At 35.2% G+C, this 18648-nt stretch overlaps 1 protein-coding gene across 8 annotated transcripts in view; it reads right to left on the bottom strand.

Annotated features, from left to right (window-relative positions):
- COL12A1 (collagen type XII alpha 1 chain) overlaps window positions 1-18648 on the bottom strand; it is a 96549-nt gene that overhangs the window by 22512 nt on the left and 55389 nt on the right. For all 8 annotated transcript variants that reach the window (XM_068678157.1, XM_068678163.1, XM_068678156.1 and 5 more), the window contains 16 exons: window positions 17882-18011; window positions 17079-17221; window positions 15312-15441; window positions 15001-15120; window positions 14242-14388; window positions 13293-13409; window positions 12703-12849; window positions 12159-12233; window positions 11481-11620; window positions 10745-10868; window positions 10402-10545; window positions 7979-8143; window positions 7046-7084; window positions 6815-6953; window positions 4183-4325; window positions 3663-3772 (listed from right to left, as the gene is read on the bottom strand). In XM_068678157.1, coding sequence (XP_068534258.1) covers window positions 3663-3772; window positions 4183-4325; window positions 6815-6953; window positions 7046-7084; window positions 7979-8143; window positions 10402-10545; window positions 10745-10868; window positions 11481-11620; window positions 12159-12233; window positions 12703-12849; window positions 13293-13409; window positions 14242-14388; window positions 15001-15120; window positions 15312-15441; window positions 17079-17221; window positions 17882-18011 — 2013 coding nt within the window. The remainder of the gene's footprint in view (window positions 1-3662; window positions 3773-4182; window positions 4326-6814; window positions 6954-7045; window positions 7085-7978; window positions 8144-10401; window positions 10546-10744; window positions 10869-11480; window positions 11621-12158; window positions 12234-12702; window positions 12850-13292; window positions 13410-14241; window positions 14389-15000; window positions 15121-15311; window positions 15442-17078; window positions 17222-17881; window positions 18012-18648) is intronic.

Below are 18648 nucleotides of genomic sequence, written 5' to 3'. Positions count from 1 at the left end.
CAATGTTTTTCACTGACCAAATAAAAAACAGAGTCCAAAATATATTTTGGTACTAAAAACTAAACTTTCCACACAATGAAATAAACACCATGCCTAAACTTTAAATTCATTATCACTTATACATAATTTCCTCAGTCATTTGATCATATAATTAAATTTTACAGATTAATGACTGCATCCAACTGTTTAACATCACCACAAATGCAATTTACTAATTCTGAAAGGCACTTAATGTGCAAGTCATTCTACTGGAACATTAACTATTTGTTACAAGTTAAATAATGCAAATTACTTCTTCAGTGAATACATTTTACTGCATTTTCGTTTGCACACAAAACTTGTGTGAACCTACAACATATTGCTGAATCGGACCAACAGTTTGAAAATGACAGCAATCACTATCTGAACATTATCTATCCATCCAAAGAAGCAGCGACTTAAGCAGTCAAAAATAAGTAGAGCTCCCCCAAGTTATTGACTCAGACAGTTTGCTGCTGATTTAATGCCAGTTTTGAATTCCAGCCTGAATTTTATGGCCCAGACACAAATATAATAAAAACCTAGCATTGACAGTAAATATAACATCTCTGTATTTAATCCCGTTCAATTTTATTTTCAACAAAAAATTAGAAACAATCTACTTGATTTCTAACACACTAACATAAAGTTCATCACTTCTGATCATTTACAGTGCCAGAAGGCACTGAGGTTTTAAGAAAGAAAACACACTTTATTCCTCTGCAGAGCCTTTCTAAGATCAAGTTTGATGGTGTTCTGATCTACTGCTAAATGAACCACATCAATAAGCTAAGCAAAGTACTATCCCATATGTACACCAGAAGAAAGACATAAACCCATTATCAAATTTCCTGTGGCTAACTACTGCAAAACTCCAATCAAAAAGGAAGTCTAGCATAGTAAGAATAAGCAAGTAGAAGAAGTCTGTCTCTCCAAAACATTCAGTTATAAGTTTAATGACTGCCTCAGGCAGTAAGGATTTTTCCTATGGGACTTGCCAGATTCAACAGCTTTCACCATAACCATGCTACACAGAGCATTCAAGTATGCCAAAGTAAATTTCCCTGCACAGTTAGGTGTAGTTAACTGTGTTTCACTGAACGAGCCAGTAAGTCATCTAATGAAAACCACAAAAATGTTTGACATTTTGGAAAACATCTTCTCGTATTTTTAAGACTTGTCATTTCTTTGAAACTAGATGGTAGGAGAAATTGCAAAAGTACCTTCTGAAATGTGTTAATCTTACTTTCCTTCCTTCATCCAGCTGAAACTACTGCTATCCTTTGTTAAGAGCTAATCAACATGGTTGATACATAAGGCTTTCCCAGCACATGAGCTGGGGAGTCCCATGATACTATCATTAACAACATGACTCATATAGCAATCTCAGTAATCATCCTGGAGAAAGTCCAGAGAAGTCTGCTCAGTTACATCGTGAAATCCTGAATACAGCTATTTAAATCAAGGCTACTCCAGTTACTTCAAATACTATCAAAATATGACCTTTTTATTCATTTCTGGGAAAAGAAGGAGGGGGATCAGCACCCCACATTAAATAACAGATATACAGTACATTTCTGCTTAAGAAACAGTCTCATGAGCCAGAATTCATAGTTTCAGAGCTTTAACATGATTTGCAGACAGCTGCTATCCTGAACATTGTTCAGCACCTTAGGATAATTTTCTGCTCGTATGTGTGAGGGTTATAGGAATTAAAATAATGCAAAAATCTGGATTTTTATTTTCTCTGTAATTGTTTTTCACCAATAAGTATAGTAAATGGCTACAGATGATTGCCAGTGTTGTTGAGGTTGCAGGTTGTTCCCTATTTGCTCTGATTTACAGCAGAACTTCAGTGTAAGTGGTATCAGAGAATCCTCCTCAGCTCTATCACACTTAGAGAAACTACAAGAAAAAAAATATGATTCTGAATGTCAATGAAATTAGCAGTTGCTACTTAAAACTGACTGCTGGTAATACAGCATGTTGTTACTTTCATACCCCTTACCTAAAGAAGTGAAGTCTCAACTCTCACACTGATATCTAGAATGAGATATCATTCTAGATACTATTCTATTCTAAATACTATTCTAGGTCCTAACAGTACTTCTAGGTGATAAGATGGCTCAACTTTTAAACCAAAACAATATCTGTCCTAGCCTATCCTGACAGTTCTTCTCAATACTCATTGGAAAAGTGCCAAATGCCAAAGACAGCACAAAGTGATGTCTTTGAAAAATGAAAATGAAAATGCGATCCAAGCCTAAATTGGAGTAACAAAGTTAATGAAACAAACATTTCTTTATATATAGAAAAATAATTGACCATTAAGTAACTTATAAATACATGAAAAATTGGACATGATACACAAACAGTTTGCGTAATTACCCACTGTCAAATTCTGAATAAAACAACAGCTTTTATAGCACTGTCTGACTTTTTTGGTCATCTTTGTTTCAAACAGATCAAGTCCCAACACATGAGAATGCTGGCACCAGCTAGCTCTCCCTGCAGTCAGCTGTAGCAAAGCTTGCTTCACAACATAGCCTCCAGTATCAGCAAGTCAACAGAGGCAACCCCTTATCAGTATCCTCAAAGGAATGCTGGTAGTGACTAGTCACGCCGGAGAGGGTATCATAAAGAAAACAAATGTTATACTGCAGCCATATTTAGTCATCAGAGGAAAACTACGCTAAACAGAGATAGATAACATCAGAGCATGCATTTCAGTCACTGAAAATGTTGCAATTGCAGCTCTTTCTTGCCTTAAACCTATATGTTTAACAGCAGGAAAACGTTTTAAAATTTGTGGGTTTAGACATACATATAGCCTTTTCCATGCCTAAAGGCAAGCAAGTCTGTCAGGATCAAGTTTTCATAATTAGGTACACAAAACTTTAAAGGCAAACACACGATTTTCACAATTGTAGGCAAACGCAGATTTTGCCAGCCATTTTGGCAATTCAAAAACATGAGTTCCATTCTAAATTGCAAATACATTATATAATTTATTATGTGCTCTCTCTCCTTATTGTTGCTCCCTCATTTAAAATACTTACAGAATAATTTGGAATATTTTAGGTCCAGTGAACCTAAAGATGAAAATATACCAATACACATGCATACAGAGAAAATATATAAGTATACATGTGTTATGTTTGTTAAACATACAAATCTCATTCAATATTCTATTCACATCCCAGAACTGCCTCCTTGCCTTCTTCTATAAACCAGTAACTATTAACTTTCTGTGGCTATATCTTCATCTTCCCTCAGTGGTTCCAAATCATTATACTCTTCTTCCCCAAAAAAATTCTCATCACAGCTTTCTTTTCTTTATTTCCAGTTTATCTTTTCCCCTTTTTCTTTCATGTGCCAGGCAAACTATTATGCCGTTTTCAGATATATCTCTCCACTTACACAATCTTGGCAAATTCATCTTTTACACTGGTTCAAAGTAGGCTTTTAACTCAAAAAAACAAATAACTACAACTTCAGAGATCTTGCATCATGCAATCTATAAACCCTTGTGTCAACTATAGCATTATAGAAAAACTGGATATAACTGAAAACTTCTGCTTGCTCGTCTTCTATTTCAAAGATTTGCACCTCAGAAAGCAACATTCATAATTTCAATCCTTTACCTTGTGGAAGCTTCCATAAAAGATTTTCTTGACTTCATCATTGTCAAAAGTTACAGTTTGAACCTCTCCCCTTGTATCTTTGTTAAAGAATGACAACACTTTGCTGGCAGCTGCAAGAAATTAAAATAATACACTTCATTTTAGATGTACAGATGAAATCCATCCTAAGATATACTAACAGATAAAATGTAGTGCATTACTCCATTGGGTAAACATAGACTGGTATGGTGTCACCAACCCATAACTATGTAGACGCACATTCTTTTGGTTTGAGAGGTAATGACAAAGTTAAAATGCATCTTAGCTGAATTACTCTGTTGAAAAATTAATTGATGTGAAAAGTAAAAAAAAAAAAAAAAAAAAAAAAACTTTTATAACTGAAAATATATAATCCTTTTACTACATATATAATCTTTTACTATGTAAAAGATTATATATGGTTTTGGAAAGATTTTAGAAGAATACATGCAAAATAATGTAATGTATAAATTCTCTGATTAATAAGCATAATCATCCTTACGATCAAGGACTACTCCAACTTGTGGTTTGTAATCTCTGTCTGTAATCTGCCAAATTGCAAAAGGCTCGTTGGGGGATTCTGGTAGAAGACGGAATAACATAATGATAGTGTACGACTGTGGCAATCCCTCTGGGTGAATCTCCCTGTTAAGACAATATGAGGACATTTTTTCACATAGAAACACATGAGGAAAATAAGGTCTTCATCATTTGTCCTTTTTCAAAGAAACAAGATTAATGGGAAAATAACGGTGTTTAACAGAACTAAGTATTTTAACTACTCTCTCCATAGAAAAGAACTATGTGGTAAAAATTACTTTGTGCTTTGTTAAAATGAACTCACAGCCTGTTTTCAGTTGGTCCAGACATAGTTATGGGGGCAGCCAGAATGCAACCAAGAACTCTTGGATATTTATTCTTGTGGCAAGATTCTGCGTAAACTGCACATATTTTGAATTCCTTGAAGATAAGTTTATAAAAAAGGACTGTCACATTAATATTCTTTCACTTGGCTCATTTTAGATAAGCAACAGAAAATACTGCTTTAACTATCACTGGCCTTCAGGAACAGATGTAATGAGGGAGATATTTAATGTATTCCCTGCAACGAGTGATGTATTTGGGATCTGCCTCATTCACCAGTGGCTGCTGAGGTTTAGATTTGTGATATTCAGACTGTAAAACATTAAAAAGACAGAAAGCTGGAGGTAAATAAAAATATGCATTAAATGGCCTCTGGAATTTTCTGAAGGAAAGGTAGGGAATGCAGGAAGTTAGCTGTAAGAAGGACAGTAGCTTATGCTTCTCCTTAGCCGATGTACTGGAATTTAGAGAGGGATTTGACCTCATGAGCATTAACAGAAAAACCTTGAAATAAATAGAAAAGCTCTTCTGTATTTTTGGCAAAGGTTATATATCCACATCATTAGAGACACTTTCCAACTATAGTTATATCGATACATCAACAACAACACACAACACAGTGCAAGAAAGAAAATAATAAAGTAGATAGAGCAACAGTATTTATAACTGTTAGCAAATTGTCTCAGATACAAAACAACTATGCCACCATGATCAGGATGCTCTTATTGCCTTGCTGACTCAGTCTAAAGTGAGTTTTATATTCTGGTATCTTATGAAAACTAAGTGCCCAGAATACTGTGGTAAGTCTACTCCACCTCCTACAAAAGACAGACAATAGACTGAATCACAACATTCTAAAAAAACTGAAATAAGCAAAAAGTCTGCCTATTATCTTATTATCATCCTATTCTGCTGAATGTAAGATATATCTTAATGTAACAGAATTGCAAAACAAGATCCTACTGACTAGGATTATCTGTACTTCCCTAGATCGTAAAAATCCAGGCCGTAAGGGATCTTTCACTCACATAACTATAATGGCATATCAGTGAATTCAAAAAGTCTTTAAATTCGCCACTTTTAAAGTTGTGAGTTGAGAAGGCCAGCAAAGAGAAATTGCTTCTTCATACACCTCAGTGCCTGTACACACAACCTGACAGGAAGGCAGATTTCAAAGGCTTTTACAAAAAGAACTTTCCTTAAATTAAATTAGGAGTAGTGGTCTATCTTTAGGTGTCTGCTCTGTCTCAGGATGACTTTTCTGAAACTTACTCTAAGTATTAGATTCCTTAGATGTAGAGCTTAGGGATATGGTTTAGTGGGGACTGTTAGTGTTAGGTCAGAGGTTGGACTCGATGATCTTGAGGTCTCTTCCAACCTAGAAATTCTGTGACTCTGTGATTCTGTGATTCTAGTAAAACTAATTGCTGTCTTTTTTTGTGTGTTTGTGACAGTAGGAAAGAATAATCATAAACAAGATCTAGGACCACAGGCCATTTAAAACTCCACTTCATTAGTCATAGAATCACAGAATATCCCAAGTTGGAAGGGACCCATAAGGACCATCAAGTCCAACTCCTGGAACTGCACAGGTCTGTCCAGAAGTTTAGACCATGTGACTAAGCGCACAGTCCAATTGCTTCTTAAATTCAGACAGACTTGGTGCAGTGACCACTTCACTGGGGAGCCTGTTCCAGTGTGTGACCACCCTCTCGGTGAAGAACCGTTTCCTGATGTCTAGCCTAAACTTGCCCTGCCTCAGCTTAACACCATTCCCACGGGTCCTATCACTGGTGTTTACATCAGTCAAATACAACAACTCAGATACTGGAGAAAATAACCTAAGTCGATGGCATCAGTTTGCTGCCTATCATAATACAAATGATGCCCCTGTAAATAGTAGTGCATATAGTTCCATATCAAAACCATTTCCCTCTGTCAGTGTAGAGGTCTTTGTACTAAGGAGGCTGTTGCTCATCTGCCTAAGGCCAAATTGTATACTATAAGCAGGGTGAGTTGTTAAGAAGCATAGTCTCAAATAAAAGAACAATAAGCAGCTGGATTAATAGTGAACAGATCACAAAGAAAGAAAGAGATTAGCATTTTATGAGAACAATGGTAGATGTTCTTTGGAGTATATTTCCTGGAGTTCAGTAAAAAGAATATCAAATAAATGCATCTTCCATAAGATACTAATGCCATTAGCTGTAAACTCTATTAACCCTTCCCTACCTTTTTGCTCTAAATATGAGTCTTCTAGGTTTACTTACCGTATTGGCTGGCTGACAAAAGCATTTTTGTGTAGTCTATATGCTACATAGCTTGGGAAAGAGCCTGATTCCAGTGATACACCTTGTACGGAAGCAAAATGCTTCTCTGTTAGATTATATGACTCCAACATCTTGAAACCTTTAAATCAGGAAAGGAAAATGGTAAAAAAAAATGTAGGGTTGTAAAGAACACAAATGAACCTGTACAAAATATAATAGACAGTTTCTTACCAGGTGAAGTGTATCCCTCCAAGTAAATAAGTGGACAAGCTAAAAGAGAGGAGACATTTAAGTTCAAAACTGTGAAATCTACCAGGATATGAAGAGGTACATACTTAGTAAGTTTTTTTACTAAGAAATCTGTGCTAATATTAATTATCAGCCAACTTTTGCTACATTTGTCATGCTTTAGAAGGACTGCATTAGAAGGACTGCATTAGAAGGATGCAGTCTGCATTAGAAGGACTGCTAAAAACTTTGCTCTCTACTTTTAGTTATATATTTCTACCATGACAAATAGTATGTGATAACAAATAAGCCCCCAAAATATTTTGATTCTAATTCATAAGAGGAACGGGATATAATGACTCGATCTTTCCATAAATATGTAAGGCATGAGTCAGGCAGCATATTTGCTGTCAAATTCACAAGGAGAAACTGAAGATTTATATGGCTCCTCAGGAGCCAATGGATGAAGTAGTTAGGGAGTACACAGTTGCACATGACAGGCTTGAGAATTTTTCATTTTTGCCATAGAAAGATTTTTCTTGAGTAAACAAATGACATCTAATTTAGATCATTTTGAAACAGTATCACACACTTCACCTGCAGCCCTGTAGCAGTTTGGACCAGGGGTAAAAGGACCTGTTATTTCCCCCTATTCACATTAGGCATTATTCTATTTCCTTTTAAAGAGCAAGAGTTCTCACTGTCTGTTGCTCTCATTGTGTTACACCTGTACTTTTGGGATGTGAGAGAAGATTATATCAAGCATAATAGCTACTTCAAAATTAACAACAAAAAAAATTGATCAAACCATGTGCAGTTCTTACAAAGTCTAATTTTTATGCATTTTTTTAAGTGCTGTAAATGGTATGACAACTTTAGCAGTATATAAGCAAATATATCAGTTTGGGAAAAAGGAAAATGGTGTTTTCTACTCACTTGAGGTAGCTGTCTCACACACAAAGGTGACGAGGTTGTCTTGAATTTTTTCAAATGCATCAAAATCATCAACAATAAATACATGACGCTCACTGGGCTTGCTGGCAATCTTGGCCAGCTCATTGTAATCCACATCAGCCACACCAACCACAAAGACACTGAAGCCTATAAAAATAACATTTTTTACCTGGATTGTAGTAAAATGTACACAACCATTTTTCAAGTCAGTATTTCACAAACCATCTCTATCATTGATTCGTCAAGCTCTATCTAGTCTTGTGTCTGGTCTTCATTATGAGCACACATTCTGGACAGTCTTTCACCTATCAAAGCTCAAGAGGAATTAAACTGTTTTTTGCATCTTTCTTTCAAAACTTTCTCCTTCCATCACTTACTGCTGTTTGACATTATTTAAGCTACACAGGCTTGGCTGCATGGTCTCTTTCATATAAAATGTACAATCCTCTCAACTCTACCATATCTTAAACCTGTTCTGTGTCCAATATCTCTGCAAAGTATCAGTTATTTAAATTAGTTATCCAATATTCTATCTCTTGCCACCTCAGGATGGGACCATTTCACCAATTTTTACTTTTCAAGGTATAAAAAAGTATAAGCTAGTTATCTAGGCTTACTCTATACTCAACACACAAACAGGGACAGATTCAGAATACAATTCAGTTCACCTCCCTAAAACATGAATTTCAAGACAGGAGAAACTGTGTTCTGTATATGCCTATCTGTTGCTCTCTTCAATAACTATAAAAGGACTCCACACGATCACCTTAGACTAGATATTTAATTGTTAGATGGCTTAAGTAAAATGAGAAGAATGCAGTCCCTAGAATTTAATCTTATCACTAGGTGTAAAAGGATAATCTCCCCATAATCTGTGACAGAAGTCTGGGCGATTTGCCTCTTCGAGTCCTTAAAGTAGTGTCTCCTTGCCTTCCATATAAAGTTTTTGATTTCTATTATCTTATAGCACTTACAGAATTCTTCTGACTCATTTCGTCCTCTCCTTTTCCCACCTAATCTTCCGTATGATAATTTGACCTCTTTTGCTACACCAGAAAGCAGGGGAAAAAATGTCTCTATACAATTCAGCACTAAATAGAAAAACCTCTCCCCCAAAATTTCATTGACAAGGACCTGTACAGGTAATGGAAATGCTGGCAGGAGGCTTGACACAGAATTCACATTTGTTGCACATGATAAACCCAACTTTATTTACATTTTGAATTTTTCAAAAGGAAATGGGAGATAATTATTCTCTGTAGTCAATACTATTGAAACTTTGGTTGAAATATTCTGTCCAGCTTTGAGTACAACATTTAAGATGCAAAGAAGTGAGTAGCTAGGGAAAATGATAAGAGGTTTGGAAAACATCAGCAGCAGGAGGTTGAAGGAAATGGGTTTGTTTAGTCTAGAAAAGAAAAGACAGAAAGAGGAAATGACAACAAGCTTCAAATATGAAGGCCTGTTACAGTGGACAGTTATCAATTGCTTTCCTGGTTAAGTAGGTAAATGAAAAGAAGACAACAGCTTCATTAGCCTGAAGAACACTTAGGTGAGATATGAGGAAAAGGTTTCCAACTATTACGGTAGATAAGCACTGAAGCAGATTATCCAGAGGGGATATAGAGATTTTTATGAACAGGGTAGCCAAACATCTTTAGAAGTCACCCAGACAGAGATGATTCTTTCAGATCGCAGAGGCAGTCAGGATGACCACTTGTGGTTTACAAGCCAGTAATATACTGCCAAAAATACACTTCCAGTATAAGGAAGTATATCTCCCTACTCAGGAAAACTGCTCTCCAGGTGGTTCATGCAATTAAATGCAAGACTGCTGGGGAATCTCAGTAAAGGGTACTGAGAACAGGGAAAGGAATAAATGCTTAGTTGCATGTAAGTCACACTCAGCAATCTAAAGAGGAAATGCAATGTTTCTCAGCTGAAAAGACAATGGAGAAGTCAGTTCAGACCCAGCTCCAGCAAGAGCACCTCCTTTCAGTGGAGCTCCTGTAGTCCATGCCAAGTAAAACATGAAAAAAGTCAAAAAGTCAGGCCCAGTACATCAAAGGCACCAGAATAGAGCACACTTCACAATAATGCCAGGGGTCCACACAGCAAGAAGTAACCAAAAGTTAGTTCTGTGAAACAATATGCATAAGGTATTCTTTGAAAGCCCTGGGAAGCCATATGCTTCCACAGAAGGAAGTATAGAGAAAGAAAAAGTAAGTCTGGCCCAAAAAGTCTAAATTCTTTAAATACTTTTGAGTGAATCCAACCACTTACAATACATTTCTGAGTCCATAAATGATGAGTAAAGAATTAACAAACAACTGAAGCACTGCTTATAAATTGCATTGCTTAACAGAGTAAGGAAATAAAATAGCTAGGTACTGTGAATTGTTTACCAGAGTGTTGTATGACCGTTGCTGCTTTCCTCACTTCATCCTGTGATCGACCATCTGTGACAACAACAAGTACCTTGGGAACACCTCTTCTCATGCCACTCTCCCAAGTCAAAACCTTTTCTTTGATAAATGTTAGTGCTTTGCCTGCAAAGTGCATAATGAATGAGTCAGTCATATTATCTGCAGGAGAAGAAATTCCTTACTTTATGAGACAGAGTGACAGCCACACAACCAAAACAGAACAGTATAAAAACTTAATCCTTCAACCATTAAATATTATGATAATGAGGCAGTTTCCAAGAGCAATTTATCTTTAAGAAATATAATTACTGCTCAGAATTACCTGTCCGTGTGTTTCCTCCTCTGTACTGAATATTTTGAAGAGCTCCCAGGGCTTGGGCCTTGTCATCAAATGTATTCAGTTTAAACTCAGATTTTGCTTCATCACTGTACTGCACAAATGATACCTGAAGGGGAATATATCACAATATTCAGTCACATATCTCCATGTTCAAACTCACTCCACTGAAACATGCATTGTGGTAAACATTAACTGAAAAATATTTTCCGTATATGTATGTTTATATACCCTCACACATATTTACATACAGAGATACCATCACAGCAATGTACACACAACACTTTGAATTTCCTTTGTGTACAAAATGGGATATGATCTTAAATAAGTATGATTAAATGTTTACTATGGTGCAGTTAATACAGTATGTACTCTCTGCTTCCAAGCATAAATTAACCATAACTTTTCTTCAAAATCTCTTTCATTTTTTTTAGGAGATACCAAAAAGTACCTGGTGACAGAATGTCAATAAATTTGGACATATAAAAGTTTGTGTACTCTCTTTCCTTAAGTACATATAGTTCATATATCACTTAATATAATTACTGAATGTTATTAATGTAATTAATGAATGCACACCCATACACGTACATTGGACGATCAAATACAAAAGAAAACTGACAGCAACTTGTAAGAAAGGAAAAATCAAATTTAACTTTAGTAATCCAGCATCAGCTTCAATTTCCTTCTAAAATTTACCCAATGGAAACAACAAACCTACCTGTATTCCAGCAGGATTAATCAAGTCGAAGGCTCCTACTGTATTAAAAACAAATTTTACTACTTTATTGAAGTTGTCATCACCAATACTCCAGGAAGCATCAGTCAAGAATACTATGTCTGCTTTGGCACCTCTGCATACTGAAAGACCAAGAAAATGAATAATTGAAACTTACCATTCATAGCACAGTGAAATAAAGAGCATTATTTCATAAATTTAATATTCAAAAATGACAAATATTCAGCAAACTTCTCCTCCCGTACAGTCAACCTGGAAGGACGTTTATGCTCAGCATGAAAACATTTCTTAAAAATTCTCAAAGAAAAGTGCAAGAAATGAAGAAGAGCTCAAGAATCAAATGCAAATGTCTTAAATGACATTTTTTCTGAGCAACCACCATAGCAATCAAATTGTCTACTAAGGGTTAGGCTCACAGATTTTCTACAGAGCTACAAAATATCTTGATTTTTTTTTCCCCAAAGGTATGCATCGTGCTGTTTTAAACAGGGAAATTTCAGATTGCAGTAAAGCTCAATCTATGCAATTAGGAAATTCGTCTTCAGACCCTGGAATACTGCACTAGTTTTAAATGTATTTAAACTTAAAAAAATAAGATAAAACCCTGAGGCAGTGCAGCAACCATGTAAAAATACTGAATAAATTCACAAATATACATACCATCCCGAGCTGGAGGGATTGTGGGAGGTGGGGGAGGTGTAGGCGGTGGAGTTGGTGCCTCTGTAGGTTTGACAACTGAAATAAAATAAACATATTCTGGCTCAATAAAAAATATTTAATTAAAGGAAAACTCTATATTATGTACTACACTACCACAGAAACATTCAAATCTTTTGTCACTAGCTCAACCAATTTGTAATTACCAAGGAAAATTTTCTAGTGCTACAAAGGTAATGATACTTGATGTTAAAAATACTTGATGTTAAAAATGTGCATAATTTCATTTATGACAGAGGAAAAGATTTGTATGAGCTGAATAACATTGCACTCTGTTGACCCACTTTTTCATCCAAGTGCTAGGAAATACTTGCTTTGAAGAACATAAGAATTTCTCTTTCCCTCAAACTCTAGTTAACAATACACTGGCATAAAGAGGAAAAATAGCTTAAAAGAGGTATTGAAAGCCATTTAGAAACAAGACAATTTCTACTATTAAAACAAGTTCTATGTTCAAAACTTATGGTTCACAGTGTCTATTACCTACCTGTATGCTCCCTCAGAGAGACTGGAGGTCCCTCAAGGTTAGGGGTCTGAACAAAGATGGTAGCGTTGTATTCTGTGTCTGGTGAGAGTCCAGTAAAACAGTGGCTTGTTTCTGATCCACGAACTGTAATTTCCTGTCCTCTGGATCCTGTAAAAACAAAGCCCAATGGAAAGAAAATTAGAATCCAGTATTTCCCTTTTAATATGTGTGTAAATAAATTTAGAAATTAGGTACTTGAGAGGAGGATAGAATCGATTGGACAGCAGTCTTCTTGTTATCCCGAAAAAGCCTTTCTAGACCAAGATTATTCAATGATTATGATGCCTGGCACATACAGGAGAGTAACTACATTCCAGTGTGCATGTAAAAAAGCCTGGTAACTAGAAAATTCCCACTACTGAAAGTTAATTTGATAATAAGCAGTACTTCTTTGCAAATTTTTCACTGCCACAGGTGGTTCAGATCTTTAAAGCTCAATCAAATGCAGCACAACTTCTGGTGGAGGCTTTCCACCATACCAAATAAGTGATTCTGCCACTGAAACAAGACAGTTATGTTTCCATAAAATGCAAAAAATGAAATGTATTTACCATCAGCTGGGTACAGCTTTAGTCTGTAGGAAGTTGCTGACCGGTGAGCTGACCATCGGATACAGAAAGTATCCCAACCCACTTTGTAAGTCGTTAGGTCAGTGACATTTAAATATACTGTGAACATAGAAAGAGAAAAATTGCTCTCTGTAAAGCAGTACATAATAGATGTTGAAAGAACTATATCACAATTAAATTTACATTAGCAGAACCTGATTTTTTAAGAGTTATAGAAGAAAAGAACAGTTCTAGTCAAGTCTCTGTGTCTTTTCTTATGCCCTAAAGATACCAGCCTAGCTATTTACAAAAGCCCAAAGTCTGATACCTTTCTCATATTGGGTAACAGCTCATTTTATCAGTTTTCACTTGAAGTAACTGGAGCACTTTATAAAATAAGAAACTTCTAAAAATTGGAAACTGACTCGCGTATGTGGCAGTATGAAAAGCATGTACCAAGTAAACAAAATTCAGGATGATTGAGTTGTCTTCACTGAAGAAATTTTAAGAAACTTCTTTAAAAAAAAGAATCAACAAAATCATCTCCTTCCAAAAAGGTTAAGTTTCAATGCCTGAACATTCCCATGAGATAAAGACAGAGTAGCAAAAAGCCTAGACCTGCTTAGCATGGTTAAATTCTTTAGTATCTTGGAGAAAATTATAGATTTACCCCGAATAATATTGAAATTGCTAAATAAAATTGATAAATACAATTTTAGGAAGCAGACTAGAAAATATTATACCATCAAATCATTACTTTAAACTATATTTCCATTATTGTTCTGAAGATTAGTGTTTCTAAAAACTATATCATGGATGGGTGACAAGTATTCACTATGAGAGGATATTCAGACCATCTAAACACCCAGCCTTAAAAATACCGTCTTAATCAACATTATCTCAGATCAGCATATGTACCTAACATGACTGCAACAAAATTCTGTTGACTTACATGTAGTGCCTTGATCTGTCAAAGGTATGCTCATTCCAGAGTCATACTGGGCATAGACATTCACGTCATAAGTGGTACTGGGAGACAGATTATGCAAGGTGTAGGAAGTCACTTCTCCCACAAAAACCTCCATGGGATCATTTGAACCTTTCATTGAAAGGAATTATCAAAATAAATGCAGAGAGAGAGAGAAAGATTCATGATTAAGTGTGCTACAGAATTAACTGCCTCCTTTAATGTGTCATTGTTAATCTTATTTTATAAAACAAAATACTAATTTCTTAAATCACCTAATTTTAACATATTAGACTGTTGCAAACAGAACATAAGCATAGCTTTACAAGCTATTGTGCAATATACATATTTAATTTGTAGAAAGATATGTATATTGTTTCATTGTCATATAAAACAAAGGTTATAAAAGATCTTAGTACCTAAATATCTGTCCAATACTAATTTCATATACCCCAGTTTGTATCCTCAGGATGACAAGTATGACAGACAGAAAAAACAAGCTTTTATCTAGTTACTGGTTAGATTGTGTATTAAATGTCTACAAAATTTAGTCTCTGTATGAAACACTGTATTTGGTAGTTCTTCTTACAAAACAACGATAAGACTTAAGCTTTCATCAAATGAGTAAATAAGGGATCCTTTAGCACACATATTTCATGATACATGTTATTTTTATTCTGATCTTGCATGAGCTACTCACTATTTTTGAAAGTGCTGTACTCAGAATTAACTTAGCTTTCTTACCCACAGGTTTATATACAATTTTATAGCCAAGAACGGGGGATGGTGAAGGATCCCAGGAAACTCTGAATCGTGTATACCATTCATCAGTTATATACATATTTTGAGGAGGAAGCAGACCAACTAAAAAGAAAGAAAAACATTAATTAGACTAGTGGATGCTTTTTCAACTCTAGAAACTTGTATTGTAACTCTGTAGGGAAATAACCATGTAACAGATATCATTAACATAATGAAACCTTAACAGTGTTGGACTGCTCAAGGAATATATATCCTAGACTTTAAAAACAATATAAAATATTAAAATAAATTACCAGTTCTTCCATTTCCAGTCAGCTGTCCACCATCACCATCTTCATACACAGCCACAACAGTTATTTTATATGGTGTATCTGATTGAAGTGGTTGGAGTATCACATTATTCCTTATCCCAGGAACTGTGGTCTAGAACATATAAAATAAACAGAGGTGAACAAACTCACAGTACCGTAACTGATCAACAAAAGCAGTAAGTAGAACTAAAAAATTGTTTGGCATAATTTTTTATGTCCACTGTACATGTAGATCAAGTCATTCAGGATACTTTAAGGATTATAGCGTAGGAACAATCCTTAGTACTCATTATTTTAAAATATAAAGCACTGTTATAAAGCCAACATAAAAAGATAAATCAGATTGACTCTTCAGCCTCTACCCTCACAAGGGACATAGTTTAGTGATGGGACTCAGCAGGTTAGGTTGATGGTTGGACTTATATCTTGAAGATCTTTTCCAACTTAAATGATTCTGTGATTCTACAACCACACTGAGATGCTGCATTTTCTTCCCCAGATTTCAGTATTTCAGTACTGCTCCCTTACAGAAATGAAAAAGTCATGATGATGCGTTTGGAGACAGAAAAAGAGAATAAAAAGCTCCTAAAACAAGGAGGGAAGACGAAGCCATTTAAACTACTCATCAGTTTCCTTTCTATCTCTTCATTATCCTCATGTCAGGCTATCACTGTTTCAGCAGAAACACGTTGTTCTGAGAAAGAAGCTCTGAATATTTTGATATGAAAAAACTTGCCTATTCATGCAACCCTTAATCTCCTGAACATCTTGGTGTAGCTGTGCACTATTGCTTCATTCTAATCAACAGGTAGGCATAGTCCAAAAAGTGCCTCTGCTTCAAAAAAGGACTATAAAGCACTGAAACTACAGAAATTAACTTAACATATCTCAAAAGTATGTCCCAGTCAACCTTTTCCATTATTACTTGATAAAAGAATTCAGTTGTTTCAGACTTGCTATTTTTATGAAATTTCCAATGCTTTCTGCAGAGAAGATACGTGTGTTCAAAATTAGTTGTGTCCTAAATAACAGGTCCAGTAGGAAATTTTCAATCAGTGAATTTTCAGCATGCCCTGTACATATATAAGCAGTTAGAGCATTTAGTAATGTGCTCTACATGTTACATTTTGGCTAGTGGCAGTCAGCAGAAATTCCACCATTGCCCTCTATACGATCTGAGTTTGGCTTTGCTATAAACATTCAGAGAATTTTATAAACATCAGATTAACTTGTGCTATCATTAAGCTACAGGAAATTAAACACAAACACAGTTCATACTGAACCTTACAAATGCAAGTTCGATGCTGAATGAAAGTTACCATTGCTTTCTGATTAAACTCTGCCAACTCTCTTCAATTTATGAAAAGCAGACATGTTTATTCTGTATTTTAGCACACTGACTGCATAATTAATGGAGTATGAAGTAATGGATGGCTATTCACTGTAGCACAATTTTTTAACTAAATGTCAGGAAGCAGGCTCTGCTCAGAATCTTCTGATTAACGATTTGACTCACATCTTTAACACTATTTTAAACAAAATTTGGTTCATTAAACTGTATATGTTCTGCAATTTTGTGGGAAAAAAAATGTTTTCTACAAAACATGGCTTCTCAGAATTAACAATGACCAAAGAACCCACAAAACACCCAAAGTGTATTACAAGGTAAAACAGGTGTCTTCATTTTTCTGTAGCTGAAGCAATTAACCAAAACCATCTTGGTGCTTATTAAAGAATGACAGAACTTACATATTCATCAATAGGATCTCCCACAGTGGGTGAATAAATGATTCTGTACTGCTGGACTGGCCCATCAGCATGGTCCCATTGTACAGAAAGGCTGTTTGTGGTCTCATCAAACACTCTCACATTTCTTGGACCACTGCGAGGCACTAGAGAAAAAAAATACAGAACGCTGCATAAGTACACCTACAGCTTATCACATCTACGAGTTTTAGATGTATATGGGGATTTAATAGAGAAAGCATAGAAACAGCAAAAGAGTGCTGGCCTATGAATTACATAGGAAGTTCCTTTACACTCATTTCTGAAAGCTAAGTTGTAAGATCGTTTTTAGTGTTTAGGCCTCTTCAGCAAAACAATTAGCATTTAGAAGGTTGACATATAATTATCAGCAAGACACAGAGTATGAAGCACTTTTTTTTTTTCTGTTGACAACAAATTCTAGCCATCTTTATGTGCTATTTGTTTTCAGAAAGAGAAATTGATATTTGTCTTTAAACACATTTTAAATAATATTTTTAAACTCTTTTTTAAACATATAAATTCAAATTATTTAAACATATAAATTCAAATTAGGCTTATTTAACAAGTGAAAGTGAGTTTGGTGATTATGCATGTACTCCAGCTGCCAGGCAATATAGCAACAGCTTCCTTCCATGGAGGCCTACAATTGCTTCAGCCTTAATTCAGACATATTGATATCTGAGTTGCACTGAATGGCTTACACTATTTTTGATTGTAACCAATTTTATAGATTCCTCACACATCAGTCTTGAAATAGATTTCACAAAACAAGTACTGCCTCTTACATGTTCTTCCTTGTGCTTGACTTGGATTTCCTTCTCCATCTGCATACAGAGCTATAACATTTACCGAGTAAGCAGTGTCAGGAGTCAAGCGCTCCAGCATCACATCACGAGTGTTGCCTGGTACCACAATCTAAAACAGAAAGAAAATGCACCTACATTAAAAAAAAAATCTTCAATTTATGCCATATCTTTTTAGAATAACAATTTGAATGAAGTATAGAAAAATTGGGAACATGACCATGATGTGTATTTTTCAAGAAAAATAACACAATTTTAAAATAACAAAATAACACTGATATCAATTCAACAGCAGGTGCTACTAAATAAATAAATAAATAAAATAAAATAAATACATAAGGAGCATTAATTCTGCAAATGGAGAGCTTGTTCTGCTATGTTTTTGTTTTACCTTATATTTTACATTAAATTTGTTAAAAAAAAAAAAATTAGGAACCCAAAACAAAAAAAGCAAATTCTATCATGATTTCCTGACATGTAAAGGTCATTTTCTAATTGATAGGTTCCTACTCATGTCTAAAATACTATGCAGTTACACTTTACAGATACCAATGACTCATTAAAAATTCTTATTCTTCCTTACACAAAAATTTATGTACAACATGGGTGCATTTTATATGAGTATATTCACAGGCCTATATCTAAGCCTGCACCCATTTCTACACAAGTCCAAGAACTCTTACTTCACATCTGGAGTGCAAATTTTTACCCCTGTGCAGACTTCACTGCTTACCCAGTCCTATTTAAGC

Source organism: Anas acuta, chromosome 3 (genome assembly GCF_963932015.1).
Source record: "Anas acuta chromosome 3, bAnaAcu1.1, whole genome shotgun sequence".
Lineage (NCBI taxonomy): Eukaryota > Metazoa > Chordata > Aves > Anseriformes > Anatidae > Anas > Anas acuta.
Note: the sequence above shows the minus strand (reverse complement) of the source record. Positions and strands in the feature narration are given on the sequence as shown.